Source organism: Pantherophis guttatus, chromosome 2, assembly GCF_059756535.1.
Source record: "Pantherophis guttatus breed Tessera chromosome 2, ASM5975653v1, whole genome shotgun sequence".
Taxonomy (NCBI): domain Eukaryota; kingdom Metazoa; phylum Chordata; class Lepidosauria; order Squamata; family Colubridae; genus Pantherophis; species Pantherophis guttatus.
The window spans coordinates 250,307,046-250,321,403 of NC_142064.1; the positions used below are offsets into that span (position 1 = coordinate 250,307,046).

Below are 14,358 nucleotides of genomic sequence, written 5' to 3' on the forward strand. Positions count from 1 at the left end.
TTATTTTATTTTTTTACTGATGAATGTTTTCTTCTTCACAGAGGATATAATGTAGAAGAGGCAGGAAGCCCCTTTTCACTGGTACCTGGACTGGACTCTCATCCTTCCCACCTCATCTCCCTCATGGCCTTTCTTTTGCGGCTGCCAACCAGGGGGGAAACCCCGTCCCACTCCACGGTCTCCGAATTCGCCGACCTCACCTGCGTGCCGTTTCCAGAGACATATGGTCATCCCTCATGAACCGCCAGCTTTGACTCGTATTCCCTTCTGCTGATTGGCTTCCCCAACTTGCCTTTCCTGCTTCCGAGGGGAGGGAAACGTACACATTCCAACTGTTATGCTCAAAAAAAAGGAATGACACCACCGGGATTTTTAATACTTCCTTTTCAAGATTTCCTCCTTTCTGGGAGAAGCATCCAGCGGGGTCCTCGAGGCCGCCCTCCTTCTCATGATGCAAGAGCTGGTGCCAAGACGATGCTGCTGCTGTTGCTGCTGCTGCTGCTGTTGTCACAAACTACCAGGGCACCTCTTTGCCGCATCGGTTCCCGTTTTTAACTTTCTGGCCCCTTTGCTCATCCCTGCAGCCGTTCAGTACCATGCCGTGCTCAAGGCTGGCCCGTTTGATACTTTTAGGTGTAAAATGAAATTGTCTCTGAACAGGGTAAGGTGAGCCCAGATCCCCTTCTCTCGGGGGGATTCCAGCCACCAGAACTTTGAGTTTTCCAATCCGTTCTGCCCAGGTAATGCAGCCGCACCTTTATGTCTACAAGACGGGGGGTGGGGAGGAATAGGGAGAGGTCCAACCTGCTGGTATTTCTCTGCTCACTACTATGGGGCTCTCTCCAATCTCAGCCTGCAAGATGAGTCCTTGAATGTAATTCTTGGCTAGAACCTCCCCTCCATCCCCATGCCGGGCATAAGAAAGGAGCCAAAGATTGGGCTAAGGTGAGGGATGTCACCTGTTGGCATCTGGCTGGCTATGATGGCAGCTCAGGTGTGAGGCTCGTGCCAAATGCTGCTTCTCTCAAACCCGTGGTGCTTCATCCTTCTTGAGTAAAAGCAACATGGGGGGGGCTGGGCAATCGTGAGTGAAGGGAGGAAATGGGCCATGCTGTGATGCCAGCTATGCCTCTGGGGTGGGCTGAGCATTCAGAGAGACAAAAGCGAGCTAAGAAACTGATTCCCCTACCCCAAAAATCCAGCCGCCACCACCCTTTCACAGTCCCAACAGTATCATTGAAGAACTAAGACAGAAGTGTACTGTCCTAAATGTTTCGACAGTTGTGCCTCTCTCCAGGCAGCAGGGTAGCAGCTAATCCCTCACAATTTGGGCTGAATTCTGAGAGGCTTCCTCAGAAGTAGCCATTTTGTCCCAGATTAGTGGGCCTAATTTGTTTCCCATACGAATTAGGTCTCAAGCCACTTATCAGAGAGATTTCCAGGCTAGGAATATGATCCAAGTTGGAGACATAGAGACACATGCAATTTTTGCCTAGGAAACCCCTTTCCTCACGCTTCCCGTCAGCATATAGCGTATTGATACTCTAAAGATACTATGACCATGAAACAAGCAATAGTAATCTTGAAAATGGTTCCAAAAACAGCTTTTTTTTTTTTTCACAGCCAAGACCACCAAGGGCCTAAAGAGTGCCAAAAAGCAGGTACTTAGAATCACGGGGCTGGAAGGGATCTCCGAGGTCTTCTAGTCCAACCCTCTGTTCAAGGCAGGAGACTTTATACCATCCTAGTCAAATGGTTGTCCAGAAGGCAGAGAGGAGAGAGGGAGAAGAAAAGAAGTGTGGATCACAAAACAACAACAACAACAAAAGCAGATGGGAATGTAGAGATGAGCTAAGAATTTATGGTGTCTGGAGCACAATACCCCAATAGCATCCCCGATGACTATCAAAGTGTCAGTCATATAGCTGAGCATTCGCTCTCTGCTGTTTTGGTGGGATGCCCAGTCCTGTTAATGGCCAAACTGATCCTGAGCCAGTGGTATGATGGTCCCAGGTGAGAAGCTTGCTTAGAACTTGGTTGTACTAGAGTCAAATACCAAAGGAACCCATGAGATGGGGGGGTCAGTGTGCGGAACGTGTGTGTGTGTATCATTACAGATTTTGAAGACACAAAAAGAAGCCACAGCAGATCTCCGCTCACCCGTCCCACTATTAATAGCATGATTAGATGGATATTTGAATCAAAATGGTGGCACCTAAAGGGGGTTGATCTTGATGAGTTCTCTCCCAAGCTGCTACTTTTTTCCTTCCAGAAAGAAAAGTTCCCTTTCATGAGGTAAATAACTTCAGGAAAATGGTTTTCATCAGGGAAAAGACACTGGATAAAAAGTTATCTCCCTGCCTCTCTGCCCAGCATTATGTTTGTGACAGGATTCACACAAAACATTGCTTTTAATGGTTAAGAACAGCAATTAACAGCATGCCTAGCTTTACCCTGCGGGTAAAAAGGTAAAATGTGAAAAAACCATAACCAATGGAGGAGATCTACAGCCACGATTGTAGCATGGTCATATTATTGTTTCTGCCAAAGCATAACACAGTGAGGTTACCGAGAAGCTGCCCCGTTAATGGGAGTGCCGCTACTTGATAACCTACCATCAAGTATTATGATGTTAACTCGAATGTTCCAAGGGAATTTGAGCTCCTGAAAAGGAAAGGAAAAAAAAAAGTATTTTTATGGAGTTTACCTTCCTCTCCAAATCCCCAGCCAAATTCCGAGATGAGAGGAAAGACAAGCAAGGAAAGCCAAAACGTGGGAAGCTGATTCAAAAGTCATTCATTCAAAGTTTACTGGTCAAAGGCCGGGAAATGCAATGAAGTCATATCTTTAAGAGTCGAAGCCCATAGCAACATTCAAGCTGGATTAATTGGTGGACTTACACACACACACACACAGAGTTGTGCCAGCTTACCATATCTCTAAGTGTAATGTAGTACACATTGCCATTCGACCCAGCCGTTGCCACAAAAACATCAAATCCATGACCTCAAATTATTTAGCTGCACTGGCCTCAGTTCTCCTTGACACAAGAGAATCATTGCCAAGAGGAAAAGGAAAAAAACAAACAAACATTTAAATAAACCAGATTAAAGGCTTTTCTCCCTTGCGGGCCCAGACACGCATATTCTGTTCTATTCACAGATCTCAGCTCCCACTTTCTTATTATTTATTCTAGGAAAAGAAATATAAATACCTTAGTAAAGGGTTTTAGCGGTTGGGAACAAGGAGGCAGCTTTAGTCCACAAGCTGCAAGGCTATTTAGCATTGTGTGAACCATCAGAAAAAGATTACCCTGCACTGGTGGAGCAGGAGGATTGGGGGATGGATGGAGGGAGAAGGGGCAAAGACAGGGTGCACATGAATTCATGTTCTACCGCATTTGCCGGAGAAATGGTATTGCTGTTAATGGAAATGGGTAGATGGGTGGAGAAAGGAAATACAGTAGCTGTAATATATATCTGTATTTTAGTACCAAAAAAAAAAAAAAGAGTTTGATACAGTGTTTCACAAAACTTTAACCGGAAAACATAAAATTCAAGTTGGATTGAATCGGACCAGAACCGGATCAGACCAAGATCATTTTTGCCTCGTCCTCTGAGAGTGGGAAAACCTTGGTACCTTTTGCACGCTGAGCAGCTGGATATACTATTATTATTATTTATTAAATTTATATGCCGCCCCTCTCCGGAGACTCAGGGCGGCTCACAATACATTTTTTAAAAAAAAATTCTAAAAACATTTAAAACATTAAAAAACATTAAAAACCTTAGAACGCATTCACACCATTCATGGCCGGATCTCACCAGATCGCAAAGCAAGATCAACGGCCCCAGGCATGCCGGAAAAGCCAGGTCTTCACCGCTTTTCGGAAGGCCAATAGGGTGGGGATGGTCCGGACCTCAGGAGGTAACTGGTTCCAGAGAGCTGGGGCAGCCACAGAGAAGGCCCTCCCCCGCGGGCCCGCCAGCCGTCATTGTTTAGCTGACGGGACCCAGAGGAGCATTTAAAACGGGGGGTGTTTTGTGCATACGTGTGCACACACACGCATGCAAATGCACGTGGAGGCACATCCCCAGACAAGCATGAATAGCGAACCATGGTCAAATCTGCAACATTGACCAGAGTGATTAGTACTCCGATCCTGATAGAGGAATGGTCTGAAAATAACAGAAATAAATTTAACATAGACATTGGCAGAGTCCCTAAGAAACAAGAACCCATTGATATAGAATGGGAGATACCACGTTTAATAATGATACTTGTGTGGGGGCGGGGGAATCTTGGAAATGGCATTTTGATGTGATGATCTGAGCCAACAGTGTGATGTGGTTGCCTAAAGCAATTTCAGATTACATTTAGCAACACATAAGGTCCGAATCGTGCAAAATAACCATTAACTGTTTATAGGTCATTCTTGACTTACGATCTTTTGTTTAGTGACCATTCTTTTAGCAACGGCTCCACATTCCAATGACACTGAAAAGCGTAATTTATGACTGGCCCTTGCTCTTAGGAGCCATTGTAACGCCCCTGAGGTCATTTGAGGGTGATCTTGGCACGCGGCAAACTGCTCGCACTTACGACAACGGCAGTTGTGTCATCCCCATTTGCGATCTTCTCAGCTGGTTTTCAACAGGCAAAGTCCGTGAAGAAGCCTACAGGAAGATCGCAAGACATGGTCACGTGACGTCTCACTTAACAACCGTGGCCAAAAAGGTTGCGAAATCTGGTGCATTCAAGTGATGCCTCGCTGAATAACCGCCTCGCTTAATGACAAATTTCCTGATCCTAGCTGTGGTTGTAAGTCGAGGACTATCTGTATTCTGTTTTAGTCAGACCACATCTTGAGTTCTATGTCCGGTTCTGGGCATAGTAGTTGATGAAAGATTCTTAGACATTGGAACAGGCTCAGAGAAGAGAAATAATGATAGGATTAGGAGTGAAGTCATAGAAAGGGAGCAACTGAGGGAAGCTGGAAGCTGAGTAGCTTTGAGTAAAGATGGCTGAGGGAAATATGAGAGCAGTGTCCTCTTCAAATATCTGAATGAAGGTTGCATAAAGTAAGGGCAGGATGTCCTCTCCAGAGTGCAGAACACAAGTGGAGTTAAGTTGAAGGCAGTTTCCAACTGAACATTAGGGGAAAAAAATCAGAAGTAAAAACAAAGCAACTTAATTCCTCAGAGAGGCAGTAGACTCCCTTCTATTATTGTCTTCCAGCACAGGCTGGATAATTAAGTTAATGCTTTAATTTGGATTTCATCCCGAGAACAGACTGGACTTGATAGCCCCTTTCAACTCCAGAACTGCATGAAATGAATACGTCCTTGATATCACAGGTTGAAATGCTCTCTTTCAAAAGGTTTTGGCAAGAAAATTCCCTATGCAGCTACTACACAAGGAGGACTCCGTTTATTCTGCTGTAGATGAGTGTTTAGCACCCAGTCCACAACTTTAAACTTCGCCATCGTTAAACTTGTAGCTGCGCAGTAAACAGGAAAGCAGATGCCCCTGGCCTACTGGGCTACTTCACTTCCACATGATTCTGCCTAGAGAATCATTCATGCAGTAACAATGAGATGCTGTGAATTAAGATTAAGGGAGGGATTCCAAGAAGAGGCAGCCATATGTTCCAGTTCTTCACAAGTTTTATTAGCCTGATGAAATCACCACGATGAATGAGAAGTGAAAGGCAAGGCCTGCAATATATATGCATACATTACGCATTACATCTGGCCTGCGAGTGGAACCCAAGTCTTGAGGGGAACAATTTGTTAAAGGTAATTTGGTACTATGGCTTCTGGAAAGGAATTCTTGCCTCGATAACTTGTTTTTTTTTTTTTTTTAAAGTGTCAATAATACTGAGACGGGAGGGATCCAGGGGTGAAATCCAGCAGGTTCTGACAGGTTCTGGAGAACCGGTAGCGGAGATTTTGAGTAGTTCGGAGAACTGGCAAATATCACCTCTGGCTGGGAATGGAGATTTTGCAATATCCTTCCCCTAGGCGTGGGGAAGGAATGGGGATTTTGCAGTATCCTTCCCCTGCCACACCCACCAAGCCACACCCACATAACCAATTCTTTCAAGAACGGTTAGCTAGATGAAAAAAACAGAAAGCAAAGGATAAGAATGAACAGATCTCAAAACTGAGTTATATAAGAAGGGACCGTGAAGGCTGTAAATTGGAACCTGTGCCTTTTGACGTTAGGGTAGTATACAATTTGGAGTACAATACGTGACATTTGCTGACATCTTATTTGGAGTGGTTAAAAAAAAAACTGAAAAACTTTGAAAGCTTTTTAAAAATGGAAATATGGGTATTAACAGAGCAAATGTGGCTCAGGTACACAAGTGAAAAGTGCAAACAAATCTACAGTAACTTCCTATGCATATTGATGAGGTTGAATTAGCAGTATTGAATCAGGAAGGTATATCAGAATCAGATCGCCCTTGTCTGGGCACGGTTGGGCTTGGACAGCACTTTGATGGAGAGCTGCAAAAAAATTCATAGAATACCAAGGTTGAAAAAAACACCCCAAAAGGCAAGAGAAAATAAATCCTCCACAGCTGCCAAGAAATATTAATGGATGCCTGCATGACATCAATAGCAGCCAAGTTCAAACTGAAGAAAATCACTGTTTAACAAGAAAGTTCAAGGTGGACAGTCCAATGAAAATATTAAGAGCTGTTGTGACCTAGGCTTACTGAGTCATTACAATACACAATTAGTCCCAAACATACATATTTTATTGCAACAGCTGAGAATTACATTCATTCCCAGCTCAGTCCCAATTAGTTGCAAAACAAGTCCTTTGGAAGAAGTCCTTCGGGATAATCACCAACCTTTATCTTCTTTGACCCCCTGCCAAAGGCCTTACTTGGCAAAGCCCCATGAAGTTCAGAAACAAACAAGAGATGCTGACTGGAAACAGAGTTAGCAACATTGCTTTCCTGCAAAAAGGCCCAAGTGCCTTTGTTTCTCTTTTAAGCCTTAAGGGAGGGGCCAATCATCTCCTGGCCTTACTCCTGAGTTGTCCCTTTTGCTTTAGCTGCTCTTGCCTTCTGGCAGCTCTGCGCATGTGTGCACTAGGAACAGGCTCCTCCTGTTCCTCTGCCTCTCTGCTGTCCGATTCTGGGGGCTCCAGAGTCCACACATTACTCCCAGATGGCCCTGATCCCATCTCTGCCTCCGATGCAGAGCCCTCGTCCGGACCTTCCCCAGACTCCAGGACTGGCCCATGTTTCTCCCCAGCCTCCTCACTGTCAAGACTCTGCTGCCAGCTCTGCAGGCTGCTGGTGGATCACAAGAGCTCAGCATGTTCAGCTCATACATGATGAGATACAACAGATACAACAAATTCCTTGCCACCCAACCTATAGAATCAGAATTGTCACTTTTTAATGCTCTTGTAAGTTGTTTATGATTCTGACTGATCCACCTCAAAAATGTATGGCTGCCCATACAACCAGTGTTTACAACTCAGTATTACCTATGAGGTGGTTGATTGTATTTGAAGCCTGTTTACAGGCCTCCCATGCCTGGACTGCTAAGATTAAATTTGAGATTTGGAAATGCAAAGCCCACAAATCCATACCCCAAGGAACTGACCTTTAACAAAAATGGGACCATTAATGGTGCCACGGAAAAGAGGGGTGGGAGCAGAATAAACAGGAGGTGCAATTCATTGCATTGAGTAAGCCACAGTACCCTTATAAGAGGTTTTGCCTTGTTATTATACATAGGTAGGCATGGAAATGATGATTACTGCAACTTCCTGAAAGCAGGTTAGTTGGATCACAATTGGCCTGAAGAATGGAAGTTGCACTCCCATCAGACATGATGCAATTTGGTGCAAACCAGCAAATCTTCTCAGTATGTTTGAGAATTTTGGTCTGCAAAGGCCACAGTCAGCATAATTCTCTGTGCTGCACAAGGTGACATGGCAACTAGTCCAAGATAGAATGAGTGAAACCAGGGTTAATAGCAGTAACTGTGAGAGGGATCTTGGAGTCTTAGTGGACAACCAATTAAATATGAGCCAATAGTGTGCAGCAACAGCCAAAAAAGCCAATGCATTGGCTAAACTGCATTAACAGAGGGATACAATCAAGATCAAGTGAGGTACTAATACCACTCTATAAAGCCTTAGTAAGACCACACCTAGAATACGGCATCCTGTTTTGGTCACCACACTATAAAAAGATGTTGCGACTCTAGAAAGAGTGCAGAGAACAGCAACCAAGATGATGAGGGGACTGGAGGCTAAAACATATGATGAATGATTGCAGGAACTGGGCATGGCTAGTCTAATGAAGAGAAGGACCAGGGGAAACATGATAGCAGTGTTCCAATATTTGAGGGGCTGCCGCAGAGAGGAAGGGGTCAAGCTATTTTCCAAAGCACCCTGAAGGCCAGACAAGGAAATAATGAACAAGGAAAAAGTCAACCTGGAAATAAGGAGAAATTTTCTGACAGTGAGAGCAATCAATCAATGGAACAGTTGTGGGAGTTTCATCACTGGAGTCTTTTAAGAAGAGACTGGTGGGCAGCCATCTGTCAGAAATGGTATAGGATCTCCTGCTTGGGCGGGGGGTTGGACTAGATGACCTACAAGGTCCCTTCCAACTCTGTTCATCTGTTAAGCCTTAGCAGAAGGAAGTGGTAGACTGAGGGGCACTGAACTCTAGACCATCAATTCAACATTCAGAGCAGCAGTTCTGAATGTTCTCCATGCTAAACACTGTATACGCATGCATATGGTGCATTGGTGGCGCAGCAGACTAAAGGGCTGTTAAGTAACCCCAGCTGCCTGCAATTACTGCAAGTTCAAATCTCACCAGGCTCAAGGTTGGGTCAGCCTTCCATCCTTCCGAGGTAGGTAAAATGAGGACCCGGATTGTGGGGGCAATAAGCTGACTTTGTATAAAAAAAGAACACCACTTAGGGTGGGCCCGAAAGCCCTATTAAGAAGATATATACAAAAGTATGAAGGCTATTGCTTAAAAGCATTGTAAGCCACCCTGAGTCTCCGGAGAAGGGTGGCATATAAATCGAACCAATAAATAAATAAATAAATAAATAAATAAATAAATAAATAAATAAATAAATAAATAAATAAATAAATAAATAAATAAATAAATAAATAAATAAATAAATAAATATAAAATATGCACAAACCTAGGTACAACAGACTAGCTTCATCAGGAAAAAAAGCTTTGTAAAAGAATCAAATCGCACTCCCTCAGAGACAAGGATTTCCTGTCTGCAATCTGAAGGGATGTATTCAAAGCAGTGCTGCTGCGGGTTACGTCCTGTCTCTTCTTCCTAAAATGCAGGGGAACCATAAGCCACTTCCCTAAACGTCCCAGCATGGATTTCTCTCTGGACTACTTTATACATTACCCAGCTTCCATCCAAAAAAATAAAAATAAAAATCAACCCCCTTGGGTTACTCATTACCTCCCATTCTTCCCCTCTCCTGCCACTGTTCACCATGGTGACTCGGTGATACACCTTGAGCGGATGCCTGCCACTGGCTTTCTCCCGCTGTCTCTATAGCAACCCTGCCAGCGTAACTATGGAGATAGTTGATCACGATGCGGCTGGTGCCAAGGGCACATACTTAGTGGCAAGCGCAGGGCAGCAGGTGTATTGAATATTCTCAACACTTCGCTCTCCTGCAGAGGCACAGAGGAGGAAAACAAAGCAGTTGAGTGCTGGGATCAAGGAAGAAGATCCGCTTACGAGCATGTTAGTGAGGAGAACGGGATCACCGCAGGCAAAGGGAAGCCTGGCAGGTGAACCAACCCAAAACTTCATCGAAGATGAGTAAGGGGGAATGACGAGAAAATCCCTCCTTCCCACTGCGGTAGCTTCTGTTTACTATGCCATCCTCCGGAGTATTCCTTGCCTCGCTCCAGTTCTCTCCACCCCACCCCACTCCCCAGCATTTGATAACTTCTAAAGAAGCTTTAGTGATCCTTGGGCTGGTTTTTATATTTTATTTTATTTTATTTTTTTAAAAGAGAGGCTGCTTCTTTAGGCTCCTTCTTTTAAAAACCCTTTTTTGTATTCTTTCCAGCTTCGGGGTTTTTACAAACATGTAAAATTCTTTCCGGCTGTATTTTTGACTGGAGGTTGTCAGCTCTGTATTTACTTAATAGGGGATTTGATCCTGGAGATTTGAAAACCTCAAATGGAGAAAGGAGAACAGATTCCCCCACTCCCCACCCCCCCCCCGACGCCATATTACATGTGTGGAGTAACTAGATTTAGCTCAGGTTATAAGTTGAGTCGATATATCAGGACACACATACCGGCCATGATACTTTTAGATTTAAGAAGATATAAAGTTATGTTGCAATCTCCCCCATGGAGCCCAGCATCTTGTAGGATTTCTGGTGCTTCCAAAAAGTAGCTGAAAATCTGCTTTGGTTGGGTTATGCTGCCATGTTTGATGCAATGCATCACCACCTGCTGACAAAAGGGGACCATACCCAGCGCTGGTTCTCTATCCTGATAATATGCAGCGTATGTCACGTTTGAAGAGTATATATCAATCCCGGGAATTTAACGATAGCAATAGCACTTAGACATATATGCCGCTTCATAGTGCTTTACAGCAGGGGTCGCCAACCTTTCGGCTCTTGGACCACTAAATTCATAATTTTAAATCCTGTGGACCACCAATATGAATTTTTTTAAAAAAGAGAAATAGTACTTAGTGCAATATAAAAAATGAAAATAATTTTTCTGTGGACCACCAAAATTTTCTCATGGACCACCAGTGATCCGCGGACCACCAATTGGTGACCGCTACTTTAGAGTACTTTCTGGGCGGTTTACAAAGTCAAAATATTGTCCCCCAACCATCTGGATCCTCATTTTACCGACCTCGGAAGGATGGAAGGCTGAATCAACCTAGAGCCCCATCAGGATTGAACTGCAGACTATGAACAGTTTACCTTGGTGAGCCTTGGTGGTGCAGCAGACTAAAATGCTGTTAAGTAACACCAGCTGTCTGCAATTACTGCAAGTTCAAATCTCACCAGGCTCAAGGTTGACTCAGCCTTCCATCCTTTCGAGGTAGGTAAAATGAGGACCCGGATTGTGGGGGCAATAAGCTGACTTTGTATAAAAAAGAACACCGCTTGGGGGGGCGCCGAAAGCCCTACTAAGCAGGTCTGTACAAAAGTATGAAGGCTATTGCTTAACGCCTTGTAAGCCGCCCTGAGTCTCCGGAGAAGGGCAGCATATAAATCGAACCAATAAATAAATAAATAAATACCTGCAATACTGCATTCTAACCACTGCACCATCAGGGCTGGGTCTATAGGAGGACTTGCCACAGCCAACTCGCCACAGGACAAAAATTACATAATATAGAAGAACTGGTGAAATAGAATCATTAAAGGAAGGATGCAAAAAAAGAGACAAAATGAAATGTGAAGGACAAACATTAAAATAAAATTGTAATCATTTTAAATAATTAAAATTGTTGAATTGTTCTGCAACGAGTTTTCTCGTGGCAAATTGGTCACAGAGAATTGTCCCGTGGCGAGTTGGCCACGGCAAATTGGCAGCAGTGAGTGGGCCACAGCACGTTGGCCATGGTGAATTGTCCCATTCCACCAGGGTTAGTGGGAAACTAACAAGAGGTGAAGGAAACCTTGGTTATATATACTGCTTCATCCAGGACACATAAGGCCGTTTCTCAGCTTCAGCAAGCTAGACAAGGAAGAGACTAGGAATACCAGTACAGGTAATTTAGCAGGAAAAATTGCACTTGTTAAGTCGTGATGATCACAAAGCAGGTGACCCATTAATCAGACCGGTTTTCACTTTTGTGGTGGCCGTTAAATGAATGTGGCTGTCATTAAATGAATGTAATGGTTGTAAAGGGTCGACTTAGGAGTAAGGGCACAGGTGGACGATGAATGGCTCCTCCCAGAGGGAATAAAAGAGGAGCAAAAGGGGAATGGAGTTTGCAGGAGACAATTAGTTTGCTTAATTGGTTTGTGACTCTCCGAGACTCCTTGCCAAGTTTTGAAGATATCGGCCTGGCAGCCCTCCAAGCCAGATAAGGTCTGTGACTGTAAATTCTCCCTTGAAAGACTTTGATGGATGTGAATGAGAGGAATTCACAGTAACTTAATAAAAAGGGATTTTTGTCGGGACAAGGAGTCTGCTTCGTGCTCTTGGGAAGCCTAGGTCAGAACAAAAACTGATGCCAGTACAGTATGTGTGAAGAATTTAGAAGTTATCTTAAACTGGTCAATCAAAACTTTAAGATGGTTTGTATTATTTCTACTCTAACCAAAATACTGTTAACCTAATATGAATTTCATTGCTTTCTGCCTGCACTGTCAGGCCCAAATGTCTCAGAAGGCAGTGGTGGGAGGCCTTCACATCCCAAAGAGCCTTTGCAGGATATCAGTTTGTTTCACTCAAACTCAAGACGCACCTGGGACTATGCAGCGATGTATTATTTGAGTTGTATACAATGATGCTTCTCTTCCTTTGACAATTTCAGCATCCATTAACCATATGTAGACAGTGACTGTTATTTTTATATTGGACTAATTTCCAAGGTGGGACTGCATATACACCAGGGGTGGGTTCCACTTACCTTTACTACTGGTTTACAGGAGCTCGCTTCTGCGCATGCGCAGATCACCCATAATGACGTCGTGGCGGGTGGGTGGAGCCTCCCGCTGGTTTTACTACCGGTTCTATAGAACCGGACCGAACCAGGAGCAACCCGCCACTGATATACACATGGTCCTTGATTTAGACCACAATTGAGCCCAAAATTTCTGTGGTTAAGCGAGACCGTTAAATAAATTTTGATCCATTTTATGATTTTTTCTTGCACCAGTTGTTAAGTGAATCATTACAGTTGTTAAGTTAGTAACACCGTTGTTAAGTGAATCAGGGTTTCCCCATTGACTTTGCTTGTCAAAGCTCACAAAAGGGGATCACATGACCCCGGGACACTGCAACCGTCATAAATATGTGTCCATTCCCAAGCATCTGAATTTTGATTACGTGACCATGGGGATACTGCAACGGTCGTAAGTGTGAAAAATGGTCATAAGTCTCTTTTTTCAGTACTGTTGTAACTTTGAACAATCACTAAGCAAACTGTTGTAAGTCTAGGACTACCTGTAGATACACACAGAGGTGTAAACCAGTGTTTTGAAATGAAGTCAGAAGCATGAAAATGGTACTTTTAAAAATAAGGAAAACAGAATTTAAGTGCTTCTAGCTGCTCCATTATACCCTGCAATCACTTCAAAAGCAGCCCACTTCTCCTGCCACAAATGCTCTGTGACGTGAGGAGGGAGTTGGAACCATTTTACTAGCTAATCTTGAAAATTAGTATAATTTGCCTCCCTGTCCCGTTTCACTGAAATAAAATGATAAAAGTTGGTAATACAGTGAGGCATTAACAAAGTGCTGGTATGTAACAAACAGGGATATATTCTTGCGCTAACAAGAATAAAATAGAACAAAATCAAAAATATTGAAATAAAGGTAGTCCTCAATTGACAAGTTCATTTGCATAACATTCTCAGAGACTCTTCCCATCCTGCTTACAATCTTTTTGGACTGTTGCCTTCTGGCAGAAAATACAGAACGATTAAAACTCGGGCCACACATTTTCTGAATAGTTTTTATCCAGAGCTATAATTAAACTCAACAATGAACTAAAGGGCCACCATCGGTGAGCTGTTGGACAGCATTACTTGGTCTGTTGTGTGGATGTTTAGGTGGTTTAGGGGTGGGGAACTGTGGTGGGTGGGAGTGTGTTTGGGGATCGTTATGTGTGTTAGACCTGGTCTTTGGGTGTTAAGTCAATTTCGTTGCATGGGTATACTGTGTATACACGTACAATGACAATAAAGTTATTATTTAGTGACCGTATCCCACTGCCAATGTGATCACCTTTTGCGATCTTCTGACAAGCAAAGTCAATGGGGAAACCAGATTCACTTAACAATCATGGCATTTGTAAAATCTTGTTAAATTTCATTTAATAAATTTGACGCTTAGCAACATAAATGTTGGGCTCAATTGTGGTCATAAGTCGAGGACTACCTGTATTAAGACTCCAAAGGTGTATATGTGTGTGTGTATGCGCAGGCAGGCAAGAACAAGGAATTGTAAGGAAATGCTGCCCAGTTCTAGCAGAATCTTTTGCAAGACTTCCACTGGGTTTCAGAGTCTTGAATAAACGCTCCTCATTTGAGGAAGCCAGCCTCCCATAAGGGCATCAAGGCTGACTCCAGCCAGAGCATATAAAAACTCCCATCAGTGAAAGATCGAAAGATGACCT

At 43.6% G+C, this 14,358-nt stretch overlaps 1 protein-coding gene across 2 annotated transcripts in view; it reads left to right on the plus strand.

Annotated features, from left to right (window-relative positions):
• LHFPL4 (LHFPL tetraspan subfamily member 4) overlaps positions 1 to 3,575 on the plus strand; it is a 79,496-nt gene extending 75,921 nt beyond the window's left edge. For both annotated transcript variants that reach the window (XM_034431761.3, XM_034431762.3), the window contains one exon: positions 42 to 3,575. In XM_034431761.3, the coding sequence (XP_034287652.1) occupies positions 42 to 55 (14 nt within the window). In that variant the 3' untranslated portion in view covers positions 56 to 3,575. The remainder of the gene's footprint in view (positions 1 to 41) is intronic.
• The last annotated feature ends 10,783 nt before the right edge of the window (positions 3,576 to 14,358 follow it).